This window comes from Doryrhamphus excisus, chromosome 14, assembly GCF_030265055.1.
Source record: "Doryrhamphus excisus isolate RoL2022-K1 chromosome 14, RoL_Dexc_1.0, whole genome shotgun sequence".
NCBI classification, from domain to species: domain Eukaryota; kingdom Metazoa; phylum Chordata; class Actinopteri; order Syngnathiformes; family Syngnathidae; genus Doryrhamphus; species Doryrhamphus excisus.
The window spans coordinates 13,176,593-13,190,611 of NC_080479.1; the positions used below are offsets into that span (position 1 = coordinate 13,176,593).

Consider the following 14,019-nt stretch of genomic DNA (forward strand, 5'->3'; position numbering starts at 1 on the left):
AATCTTAATTTGGATGTACAATTTGCTACATTGACGTATGCCGGAAAACAGTGTGAATGTGCCTTAAATTACGTGATGTCTTTGAAAGCAAGCCCTCATTGCTCCTACTATTAAAGAGACAAATACATGTTTAGTGTGGTATCCTGTAGCGTGATTCAGCTGTTAATACATACAAACATGGATCATTCTGTCCTGTTATTTAGCTTTATCTTCATTAAATAAAAAATAATAATAAAAGCAAGTGATACAGTACCGTAAATGTGTAGTATTATTGTGTTTATTTGTTAGGATTCGCCTCTAATTACAGCACTGATGATGATTACAAGTATGTCCATGAGATGAGTTACATGATAATGAGTAAAACTCCAACAAAACACAGAGCTACAAATAAATATTGTTCAAAAACATTCACATTTACAGTATTCTTCTCCTTGTAAAAGTCACAATCAGACAGACCCCCCCTGGACAGCATGTCATCCCCACATCATCACAACAGTACTCAGGTGCTGCACGTACAATCTAAATATGTTGCTCATTTCATTTGTAAATCCGTAAATTAGAATTATATTAACCATTCTTCCACAAAACAGGCAAAACCAAAACAACAAACAGGAAGCGTTCAGGCACTAATACCCTGAAGCGTGTCATGATGCAGCGTCTGCTAATGAATGGTTAAAGTGATTTAGAATGTCAAACCATTGGGGAAACACACTCAGTGATTTAATGATTTGCATTTTTTTCCAAAACTAAATGAATCACATTTGGTACAAAGTGATGGAATGCTGATTTATGTTACACTTGGAGCATCATGGTGCATGTATGAGGATTAGGCATATTCACACTAGGCCACTCATACCACTTGCTCTTCCCATCACTTCCATACTGCTCTATTACTGACTTTGTGGATTATTTCTAGTCTTATTGTTAGATTTTCTTAGTCTTATTATGCGAGGTGGCGACTGCCATTAATAACTCGCGAGAGGGCCATTCATACCATTTGCTTGTCCCATCACTTCTATACTGCTCAATTACTGACTTTGTAGATTATTTCTAGTCTTATTGTGAGATTTTCCAAGTCTTATTATGCCAGGTGGTGACTGTCATTAATAACTCGCGAGAGGGACATCCATACCATTTGCTTGTCCCATCACTTCCATACTGCTCTACTACTGACTTTGTGGATTATTTATAGTCTTAGTGTGAGATTTTCTAAGTCTTATTATGCCAGGTGGTGACTGTCATTAATAACTCACGAGAGGGACATCCATACCATTTGCTTGTCCCATCACTTCCATACTGCTCTATTACTGACTTTGTGGATTATTTCTAGTCTTAGTGTGAGATTTTCTTAGTCTGACTGAGCAAGGTGGAGGCTATCGTTAATAACCAGCGAGAGGGACATTCATACCATTTGCTTGTCCCATCACTTCCATACTGCTCTATTACTGATTTTGTAGATTATTTCTAGTCTTATTGTGAGATTTTCTTAATATTTTTCTAAGTCTTATTATGCCAGGTGGTGACTGTCATTAATAACTCGCGAGAGGGACATCTGTACCATTTCCTTGTCCCATCAATTCTAGACTGCTCTATTACTGACTTTGTGGATTATTTGTAGTCTTAGTGTGAGATTTTCTTAGTCTGACGGTGCAAGGTAGAGCTGTAACCACCAATAACCAGCGAGAGGGACAGCCATACCATTTCCTTGTCCCATCACTTCTAGACTGCTCTATTACTGACTTTGTGGATTATTTGTAGTCTTAGTGTGAGATTTTCTTAGTCTGCAAGGTGGAGATGTCATTAATAATCAGCGAGAGGGACAGCCATACCATTTGCTTGTCGTATCACGTCTGGACTGCTCTATTATTGTTTGGATTATTTACAGTCTGATTTAGAAATTTCCTGATTTCTCTTGTGCAAGGCAGTTTTCATTCATGATTTAGGAACGAGGCAATCACATTAATGAAATGACATGTCTTAATTACACACACAAATGTAGTTGTCATGGGTTGGATTATTTGGAGTATTTGCAGGGCCAAGTGTGAGGATGTTGTTATTCCATCCATCATTATGAGGGAGCAAACAAAGCATTTGGTTACAATCAGGAGTTTGACTCGTTGTACGTGGCAGCCAGTTTACTGTATGGACTAACATATGCTGTGTATATATATATATATGACATTCTATGATGAGTGTCCAATGTCTTTTAGCTGCTTGCTACATTAAGATCTATCTCTATCTATCTCTTGGGTCTGTCAATGTCATCAATGGCTGCCAGGAGTTTTTGGCGAGCCTTCTTGTTTATGTGGGAGCCCAGACAAACGTTCACCAGGTTTGCGAGCTGCTTCATGGAGTACTCCTGCAAGAAAATGACAAATAGACATCTTTCACGCAAAACAGGGATGCAATAATCTCATGAAGATGGATTACAGACCTCTCAGGAACTCACACTACGAACCAAACAAAGCAGAGTGAATGTGGCAGAAGATATTTTTCCCCCTTATTATTCTTTTGCTATAAATTGGCTATACAAACCGAGCATCTGTTTAATATACAGTGGATCCCCTCATATTCACATTTGTTTTAAATACTGTATTTTTCTCCGGAATTAGGCCATTTTTACCACAGAAAACACACCTCATTCACTATAAGTTGGTAATAATTTACAGCATAAATACGTGATAACACTACTAAAATGGTAGAAAGTGTTTTTTTGCTTAATTGATAATGTTTTTCCAGCGCGCAGACCAGGGTTCAATTCCACCCTCGGCCATCTCTGTGTGGAGTTTGCATGTTCTCCCCGTGCATGCGTGGGTTTTCTCCAGGTACTCCGGTTTCCTCCCACATTCCAAAAACATGCTAGGTTAATTAGCGACTCCAAATTGTCCATAGGTATGAATGTGAGTGTGAATGGTTGTTTGTCTATATGTGCCCTGTGATTGGCTGGCGGCCATTCCGGGGTGTACCCCGCCTCTTGCCCGAAGACAGCTGGGATAGGCTCCAGCACCCCCCATGACCCTTGTGAGGAAAAGCGGTAGAAAATGAATGAATGAATAATGTTTTTCCAGCGCGCAGACCTCACAGCTACTAGGAGACCAGGGTTCAATTCCACCCTCGGCCATCTCTGTGTGGAGTTTGCATGTTCTCCCCGTGCATGCGTGGGTTTTCTCCGGGTTCTCCGGTTTCCTCCCACATTCCAGAAAAAAACATGCTAGGTTAATTGGCGACTCCAAATTGTCCATAGGTATGAATGTGAGTGTGAATGGTTGTTTGTCTATATGTGCCCTGTGATTGGCTGGCCACCAGTCCAGGGTGTACCCCGCCTCTCGCCTGAAGACAGCTGGGATAGGCTCCAGCACCCCCTGCAACCCTCGTGAGGAAAAGCGGTAGAAAATATATGAATGAATGAATAATGTTTTTCCCACTTTGTTCAACTGCCCTTGAAAGCGCCATAGTTGTGACTGTTTATGGATCGTCTTATATTATCATTCATTAGTGGTGAGGAGTACAGGAGGGTTTGGGAATGGGGAGGGAATCTAAAATGGACATTTTTATGAGTGTATTAATTCCTTGTGTTTATTTTCCACCATTTGCTGGTGGTTCCGGATCATAACCAGAGAGAAAAGCGGGGATTGACTGCATTGATAACGGAATATTGGCAAAGTCTCAAACAGCTGCCATACGTCAGTGTAAGAAAGAGATTGGTCTCACCCTGTGGTTCTTGATGAACTGCTCCATATCATTCTCAGTCAGGTAGTAGGCCTTGATGTAGGTCTCCACAAACTCCTTATCAGGGATGGGCCTCAGGTCTGTGAGCTTCTCCAACTTCATCAGGAACTGCTGGAAGTCCAGCTGCATCAAAGCTCGGCCCTCGTTGCTGCATTTCTTCACGTTAGCATAGCTATACGAGAGAGAAGCCAGATCACCCAGAGTGAAAATAAGAGATGAATATTTGTCACGTGGGTTTGTTTGTGTCCGACCGCTGGAGAATTTCTCATTACTGTTTGTACTTCTGCCATCCTAAACGCCGCACAGACCCAATTCTGACTCGCCAGACACATTTCATAGTCCTCGCATTGCCAGATGGCACTCTGCGGTTTTCATTTTCAAGCAGCAAATCACAGACGCCCTTGTGCCATGAAGGGGCCACAAGCCAAATGGTACCCTCGCTAACTTCTTCGGAAAGCTGACATTTGCCAAACTCAAAATAGAATCACATTTCACTTGTCTGGTACAAACGCACAAGTTTGATCGCTTTTATTTTCCGTATTTCATTCATTCATTCATTCATTCATTCATTCATTTTCTACCGCTTATCCTCACAAGGGTCGTGGGGGGTACTGGAGCCTATCCCAGCTGTCTTTGGGCAAGAGGCGGGGTACACCCTGGACTGGTCGCCAGCCAATCACAGGGCACATATAGACAAACAACCATTCACACTCACATTCATACCTATGGACAACCACTAGACCGCCGTGCCGCCCCCGTATTTCATATAATGACATATTTGCGTAATAATTGAGTTGTTTTATTGCTGTAAACGAGCAGAGTTGCATTACATATGTAAAAATAATCAGCTCAAATAAAAATAAAAACGATCTACGGCCTTAAATCAGTCAAGTCCGGTGTTTCATGTTTCATCATCACATGTTAAAATGACACAGAATGGTTTTGTCTTGCTTGTAATACCCCTGAGGGTTATCTTTGATCAGAATATAGCCTTTAACTTCTCTCAAGGATGAGCTTTGATCAGCTGAGCAGATCTACCAGTGTCTAATATATGCAAAAAAAATATATATGGCAGTGTTTGTTTAATATGCATAGTCATTTTTATTGTTAGACTGCCAAAGAAATACTTATAGATTGTACTTACTACTGCCTGTAATGTGTTAAAAATTGCCAGATGCTGCAGTTGCATTCATTTATTAATTCATTTTCTACCACTTTTTCCTCTCGAGGGTCGCGGGGGGTGCTGGAGCCTATCCCAGCTGTCTTCGGGCGAGAGGTGGGGTACACCCTGGACTGGTCGCCAGCCAATCACAGGGCACATATAGACAAACAACCATTCACACTCACATTCATACCTATGGACAATTTGGAGTGGCCAATTAACCTAGCATGTTTTTGGAATGTGGGAGGAAACCGGAGTACCCGGAGAAAACCCACGCATGCACGGGGAGAACATGCAAACTCCACACAGAGATGGCCGAGGGTGGAATTGAACCCTGGTCTCTTAGCTGTGAGGTCTGCGCACTACACCGCTGTTCCGCCCCGCTGCAGTTGCAATGTTATGTTGCATTCATTCATTTTCTACCGCTTTTTCCTCACGAGGGTCGCGGGGGGTGCTGGAGCCTATCCTAGCTGTCTTCGGGGGAGAGGCGGGGTACACCCTGGCCAGCCAATCACAGGGCACATATAGACAAACAACCATTCACACTCACATTCATACCTATGGACAATTTGGAGGAGAACATGCAAACTCCACACAGAAATGGCCGAGGGTGGAATTGAACCCTGGTCTCCTAGCTGTGAGGTCTGCGCGCTAACCACTACACCGCTGTGCCGCCCCGCTGCAGTTGCAATGTTATGTTAATTTACCGAATGTGACGGAAAGCAAAATGCTCCCAATTCTTAGTAGTGCACTCTTATGTTCGCTGCTAAAAGGCTCGTGTGGCACTTAAGCACTCACAAAGCATTTGTTTCTTGTTAAGCCCCAGCCTAAAAAAAAAACTCACTGCAACCGGTGCAAATTAGCAGCCAATCTCGACTAGCAGTCTCACATCATCATAAAGCTGTCATGACTCAGCAAGTCTAACGGATGAAAAGGAGTTCATCACGTCCACCCGACCACAAGGACCCAGGTGGTGCAAATAAATAAACAAACAATAACAAAACAAAACCACGCAGTGCCAACCCCTGTCACCTATCACAATCCATATCTGGGGAGTAAGTGATGAAATGCATTGCAAAGAGATGTGTCAAGAGTGTTTTACAGTTAGCGAGAGTGGGGCCGTGTCATGCAATTCCCGCACGGCAGACGAACAGAAGAAGAGAGACGGGGAGAATTTAGAGTTGTTTTCTGGAAGGATAATCCCACAGGAACCTGGCAAGGCTGCAGGACTCTTATAGGAGCTGGACGTAAATATGCCTGTTCATCTTGGTGCATAGCACTATCTTTGGCAGGAATTTATCATTTATGTTGTGCAGATGTTCTTTTCTTTCATGTGCAGTTACCATTTGTTTTTCGGCAAAAACATCAACCTGACTTTCATATGTAATTTGCATCGTTATCATTCTGCAAAATCGAGTACCTGAACAAATTCATTCATTCATTCATTTTCTACTGCTTTTTCCTCACAAGGGTCGCGGGGGTGCTGGAGCCTATCCCAGCTGTCTTTGGGCGAGAGGCGGGGTACACCCTGGACTGGTCGCCAGCCAATCACAGGGCACATATAGACAAACAACCATTCACACTCACATTCATACCTATGGACAATTTGGAGTCGCTAATTAACCTAGCATGTTTTTGGAATGTGGGAGGAAACCGGAGTACCCGGAGAAAACCCATGCAAACTCCACACAGAGATGCCCGAGGGGGGAATCAAACCCGGATCTCCTGCTGTGTGGCATGTGCGCGCCAACCACTTGTTCACCGTGCAGCTCATACAATGTATGTAATCGGCCGATACATATACCAATACCGATTTTTTTTTCTTGTGAGAGCTACTTTGACAATTTTGCTAACATTTATTTATTATAATATATAATATATATAATATATATAATATAAATTTATATTATTCAGCAACATAGCTTATTTCAAGCCAATTTATTTCTAGTCTTCTCACAATACCTGAAAACCTAAAACAAATTTCGATAAATTTTGAGCATAACTTTCAACAATGCCATAACATAAACAACACCATAAAATGGTTTGTTTTACGTGAAAATAACATTAAAAAAATATATAAAATATATTAAAAAATATATAAAAAATATAAAAATATAACACCATGAACAAGTCCCCTTCAACGCCTTTTTTCACGCCTTTTCACTTCCTGGTTGCTGCAAAGTATGGATTTCAATGGGAAGGATGCATGCAGAGCTCTTATAAAATGCACTTCTGCCACCTAGTGGCCATTTTTCCCAGGTTAAAACTACACCAAACATACCTCTCGTGCAAAAAAAAAAATGTAAAAGACGCATACTATTTTTTTATTAGATGTGTTGATATATTGAAATTGTTTTTGATGTGCTGCTGTATTGCAAATTTCTGCAAGTTTAGGAAGTTTTCAAATGAATCCAATTTACAGCGGGTGCTGACTCAGGACGCCTAAAATGAGGTTTTAACGGGTTTAAATCATGACTCAGCGGAAAAAGAAACGTGGAAAAAGATTTCTGGATCATACCGAGTTAGTACACAGTGGCTCCAAAACATTTCCTGACGGATGATGATGACAATTAGTCATGATTTGGACTTTCTTACCCTTCTACGAGAGTCCTGTTGGCCAAGCGGATGCAGTGCTCCCACAGGACATTAGACACAGGCAGCGGGATGCGTACGTGTCTGGAGACGTCACCGAGCCGCTTGTTAAACATCTCAAATTCCTTGAAAGGAGGAAAAGTAAACAGACATGGAGTGAGATACAATATTGTCTCCTTAGAGAATGCAGCATTCAATGTGCTCACTTCTCCAGTTTAATGCAAAGCCAGTAGGGAGCATGACAGATGTGCTATGCACGCTTCTCTTTTGAGCCCCCCCCTGCTGTTCACACATCCATTTTATTTCCGTATTCATCCATTTCTAAAGTGTTTGACACATAGGAGCCAAAATTGTGTTTTTTTTAACATGATAAATCTCTTTTTAACATATATTCATGCTGAAAGTGAAGGCTACATTTCTATCAGGATATGTCCAGCTATACTATAGTTTTTCTTTTTTTTTACTCAATTAACAATAAAAGATTGCGATAGCAGTCATACACAACTGTATATAATTTTGCATCCTTGAATAAAATGCTATTTATTCTTAAATAGCTTCATAAAAGTATCTTACTTCAGCATTTTCTCAATGAAGTCATTTGGAGGCTACAGCATCTCCACGCCACTTTATATGCAAATCAATGTCATTGTTGAAATGCTCGTGGAAAAAACCTGAATTCATGAATAAAATATCTTCCCGTGTGCCGTGTAAAAAAAAAAAAAATGGCATGCTAGTTTCAATCAATGCACATAGCACAATGCGCTTGCATTATGTGTATCTGACAAGTTGTTAGAGTGGGTTATTAGCACCCGCCGGGGGAAAGGGGGACACGCGGGTTGTAATAGGCACCATGTCAGTCCATCAACTGGACCGTTTTGACAACGTAAGAAGGAGCTTAATCTGGGCTAGTGAGTCTGGGATTTGTCCCCAAGGCAATTTAGATCATAAGCTATACGTTAGTTAGACTTAAACACAGAGCCGCAACAGTCAGGTGAAGAACTATGGTACTGGAAGTAGGGATGTCCGATACTGTAGACCCCTCAATTTCCAATACTGATATGTGTAACATGACATATGAATACATATGTGTTGTATACAGCATTTTTTAATTCTTGTTTTTGTTGATCAGGGAAAAAAATTATACCAATATCACATTTTTATGCTAATATCAGGCCGATAATTATCGGACATCCATAAGTTTTACCCCAAGTGAAATATTGTATTATGCATGAAAGTATTTACACATAATATTAACCTAATAAACACATAATATTCACATTTTCCTTTCTGTACACATGAAATACATGAGCATGCAAAAAGCCCACCAGAGCTTTTTATTTGCCACACACCCTAATAATTACAGCCAACTAAAAAGGTGCACGTTCATTCAGTACAGTCGTCCCTCGCCATATCGTGATTCGAATTCTGCATCTTCACTCCATCACTTAATAAATCATGCTGTTTCATAGCTGAACACGGCCTTTCATCAGTCCAAAAATATGCATTCATTCATTCATTCATTCATTTTCTACCGCTTATCCTCACAAGGGTCACAGGGGTGCTGGAGCCTATCCCAGCTGTCTTCGGGCGAGAGGCAGGCGGGGTACACCCTGGACTGGTGGCCAGCCAATCACAGGGCACATATAGACAAACAACCATTCACACTCACATTCATACCTATGGACAATTTGGAGTCACCAATTAACCTAGCATGTTTTTGGAATGTGGGAGGAAACCGGAGTACCAAAAATATGCATATTTAAGCAAATTATTATGCATTTTCAGGCATACATGAACTAAAATACAGTTATATAAGGCATAAAGACGATGCATTCAAATATGAATGTAGTAGTTTATCCATAAGATATACAGTGCATCCGGAAAGTATTCACAGCGCTTCACTTTTTCTACATTTTGTCATGTTACAGCCTCATTCCAAATTGTATTAATTTAATGTCTTCCCTCAAAATTCTACACAAAATACTCCATTATGACAATGTGAAAAAAACATTTTTAAAACTTTTTTTTAATGTATTAAAAATAGAAAACTAAGAAATCACATTTACATAAGTATTCACAGCCTTTGCCATGAAGCTCAAAATTGAGCTCAGGTGCATCTTTTTTTGCATCTTGAATCCGATCGAACATCTCTGGAGAGATCTGAAAATGGCTGTGCACAGACGTCTCCCATCCATCCTGATGGAGCTTGAGACTTATTGCAAAGAAGAATGGGCAAAACTGCCTAAAGATAGGTGTGCTAAACTTGTGGGATCATATTCAAAAAGACTTGAGGCTGTAATTGCTGCCAAAGGTGGATCAACAAAGTATTAAGCAAAGGCTGTGAATACTTATGTAAATGTGATTTTTTGTTTTCTATTTTTAATAAATTCAAAACATGTCAAAAAAACATTTTTTCACATTGTCATAATGGAGTATTTTGTGTAGAATTTTGAGGTAAGAGATTAATTTAATACAGTTTGGAATGAGGCTGTAACATTACAAAATGTAGAAAAAGTGAAGCGCTGTGAATACTTTCCGGATGCACTGTACGTAAATCACTGCATCACTGTACAAGCAGCAGGGTTCAGAGTATGAGAAAAAAGTAGTAATCTACAGTATTATCTTTACAATTTTGAATCGAACTCATCTATGTGTTTGTTGAGAAAGATTCCGGCACTTGGACCCCTAAATTAGGGGGTACTTTTCATGAAAGTAAAGTAAAAATCCATACAAAAACTTGAGGCAAACATTGAACTCCACCCTTATGCATAAGCTCGTAACGCTTTAACACATCAAGTGGACCAACGATTTCTTTTCACATGAAGGATAACAAAAGAATAAGCCATTAGAGCCATGATTGATGGTATTGTTCAGATGTTATTCACGTAATCTGTTCATAAAATGCAAGACAAGAGAACACAGAGGTCGCATATTGCATGAAAACGTCTACTGTCAAATTTCTCCACAAGTTTGCTGCCACATCCTGCTGCTTATATTCAGTCAGCATGATAGAAGCTCAGGCGAGAAGGACGAAGGGACTACAGAGGACATCATATCAAACTTAGATTTGTTACAAGGGTGCAAAACATGTACAAATCAATATTTAGTTTAAATTGTGTTTTCGTGGCACTATTAGAAAAAGTGCAGTACAATGACAATATCCTCCTGAGTATTGTCAAAGTTGTTTATGACATAATCTTTAAGCTTCCCCCCCCCCAAACATATGTATCGGGGGGAAGTCAAATGTTTGGACACACGTTCTCATTCAGTAGCATGAGGAAGTGTCTGCAAACTTTGGACTTGTCGTTTATAATTGAACATTTGCAGCCTTTAAGTTAAAGTGGGGTGGCAGTTGTTTGTTTTGGCGACACCTAATGGCCAAAATAATTCATTGAGATGAGCCTGTGCCGCAATTAAACACAAAAATTTACCAATACATAGCATACGTGACGCTTTTTGTTTAAGAATATTTCTTTAAATGAGAAAGTTCCATATGTCTGTAAGTAATGTGCAACTATAATTTTATACGATACCCGTCCATCTTGGAGTTAGACGTGTACAGTGGCGAAAACACAAATGGCGAAAACATGGAACAGTGGCTGAACCTTCCCTGAAGTGTCTGGCCAACCAAAATGACCCCAAGCGTGCAGTGATGACTCATCGGAGAGGTCAAAAAAGACCCTGCAACAACATCCAAAGAGCTGCAGGCTTAACTTGCCTCAGTTAATGTCAGTGTTTATGACTCCACCATAAGAAAGACAAAATGACCACGACAAAAACCACTGCTGTACAAAAAGAACAAAAAGGCTTGTTGCAATTTTACCAAAAAAACGTCTTGATGATCCCGAAGACCTTTGGGAAAATACTTCCTGGTCTGTCGAGACAAAAGTTGTATACACCGCATTTCAGAAAAAGAACATCAAAGCAACAGTAAAATATGGTGGTGGTAGTGTAATGGTTTATGGCTGTTTTGCTATTTCAGGACCTGGAAGGATTGTTGTGTGATAAATGGACCCATGAATTCGGCTGTGTACCCCAAAAAATTTGAAGGAGAATGTCCGGCCATTTATTCGTGACCTCAAGCTGAAACACTAACAACTACTCTGAAGTATATCTGAGTGTGGTGGTACACACTTTTGTGAGATACTTTCATCTATGAAGGAGAAGGGCTGCACGGCGGTTGAGTAGACCTCACAGCTAGGAGACCCGAGTTCAATTCCACCCTTGCGCCATCTCTGTGTGGAGTTTGCATGTTCTCCTCGTGCATGCGTGGGTTTTCTCCGGGTACTCCGGTTTCCTCCCACATTCCAAAAACATGCTAGGTTAATTGGTGACTCCAAATTGTCCATAGGTATGAATGTGAGTGTGAATGGTTGTTTGTCTATATGTGCCCTGTGATTGGCTGGCGACCAGTCCAGGGTGTACCCCGCCTCTCACCCCGAAGACAGCTGGGATAGGCTCCAGCACCCCCTAAGACCCTCGTGAGGATAAGCGGTAGAAAATGAATGAATGAAGGAGAAAATGACTATCATTTTTATCCCATGTTGAGCGCTCATGCAAACACATACAAAAATAGACTGATGATGATCCTAATAAAATATACCTACAAACCAATAAATTGTAATGTTCTGGTATATATAATAATGATAAACTTTCCATGCAACAACATCACACATACTTTACCTTTAACAGGACATCCACATATATGTTATGCTGGGACATGATCTCTCTAATGTCCCATTTCACACCAGACATCAACAGCAACATCTGCTCGTAGTCGATGGCTTTGGCTGCCACCATCCAGTATATCGGTTTCCGCAGTTCACTGGCCGTAGACACGGTCTGAGAGAGAAGCAAGACAGGTCTACATGTAATTGTTCATATAACATAAGCAATAGGAATCCAGGCATCCATATCTTTTGTCGTCTGTATGCATGTGATAACATTTCCCGTGGAGAAATCATGCAACATGGCATTCAATTAATGCCGTCATTTAAACATTTCAAATGTCAAGGGTGCATAAAAAAGAAACACGGGGAAGAGAGAGCAGCTTGCACGCTGGTTTTTCCGAGTGACACATCATTTTCTTCGCTGAATCGAAGCAGAATGGAACACATTCATGGGTTACGTCCTCGGTTCTATCAGAACAGAAATTGGTTCCTTGATGAAAAACAAGCAGTGACGGTCGGAAAGGTTTTCACAACATACCCGACTACTTAGCAACTAAAAAAAAGAATAATCCACTTGGGTTACACATAGAGATTTAAATGTCAATTCTGTCACTATTTATCACCTCTAAAGGTTTCCTTGATGTCATCGTTTGTGCATTGGAGATTTGGATCACGTGTCGACAGCCGAGAGTGACAAATAACATTTATTGTAATTACACCAAAAAAGGTGTGAGTGTTTTGTGTGTTCTACCTGGGAATAGAACTGCTGCAGAAAAGGCTTTTTGGCAGCGGGCATCATCGTGTCCAAATGGGACTGGAGCGACTCAAACTGCTCCGCTAAAAACACACTGAGGGGTGGGGGGAGGACAGAAATGTGGTTTATATGAAATACAACTGTCAATCTCAATCAACAATCAGACAATCATATGCACTCATATTCATTCATTCATTCATTCATTTTCTACCGCTTTTCCTCACGAGGGTCGCGGGGGGTGCTGGAGCCTATCCCAGCTGTCTTCAGGCGAGAGGCGGGGTACACCCTGGACTGGTGGCCAGCCAATCACAGGGCACATATAGACAAACAACCATTCACACTCACATTCATACCTATGGACAATTTGGAGTCACCAATTAACCTAGCATGTTTTTGGAATGTGGGAGGAAACCGGAGTACCCGGAGAAAACCCACGCAAACTCCACACAGAGAGGCCCAAGGAGGGAATCAAACCCGGATCTCCTAGCCTTAGCTTATTTCAAGCCAATTTATTTCTAGTCTTCTCACATTATTAGCTGAAAACCTGAATGAATATGAGGTTTATCCACCCCGGCTGGGTCCCTCCAGACATATCATATGGACACCCTGTGACTGGTTGCCAGCCAATCACAGGGCACATATAGACAAACAACCATTCACACTCACATTCATACCTTTGGACAATTTGGAGTCGCCAATTAACCTAGCATGTTTTTGGAATGTGGGAGGAAACCGGAGTACCCGGAGAAAACCCACGCATGCACGGGGAGAACATGCAAACTCCACACAGAGATGCCCTAGGAGGGAATCGAACCCGGATCTCCTAGCCTTAGCTTATTTCAAGCCAATTTATTTCTAGTCTTCTCACATTATTAGCTGAAAACCTGAATGAAGGTGAGGTTTTCCACCCCTGCTGGGTCCCTCCAGACATATCGTGTGACTGGTTGCCAGCCAATCACAGGGCACATATAGACAAACAACCATTCACACTCACATTCATACCTATGGACAATTTGGAGTCGCCATATAGACCCCGGTTCTATATGTGCCCTGTGTTTGGCTGGCGACCAATCCAGGGTGTACACCGCTTTTTGCCAGAAGACAGCTGGGAT

The 14,019-nt window shown here is 41.2% G+C and overlaps 1 protein-coding gene across 3 annotated transcripts in view; it reads right to left on the reverse strand.

Moving 5' to 3' along the window:
* Positions 1-169: 169 nt before the first annotated feature.
* vps50 (VPS50 EARP/GARPII complex subunit) overlaps positions 170-14,019 on the reverse strand; it is an 88,370-nt gene continuing 74,520 nt past the window's right edge. Inside the window, exons 25-29 of one of the 3 annotated variants that reach the window (XM_058047747.1) lie at positions 12,905-13,001; positions 12,167-12,325; positions 7,487-7,608; positions 3,712-3,901; positions 170-2,359 (exon numbers count right to left, since the gene is read on the reverse strand). In XM_058047747.1, the coding sequence (XP_057903730.1) occupies positions 2,240-2,359; positions 3,712-3,901; positions 7,487-7,608; positions 12,167-12,325; positions 12,905-13,001 (688 nt within the window). In that variant the 3' untranslated portion in view covers positions 170-2,239. Of the gene's footprint in view, positions 2,360-3,711; positions 3,902-7,486; positions 7,609-10,039; positions 11,358-12,166; positions 12,326-12,904; positions 13,002-14,019 lie in introns of those variants that run through there. The other 2 variants (XM_058047748.1, XM_058047749.1) reach the window with 2 other exon arrangements.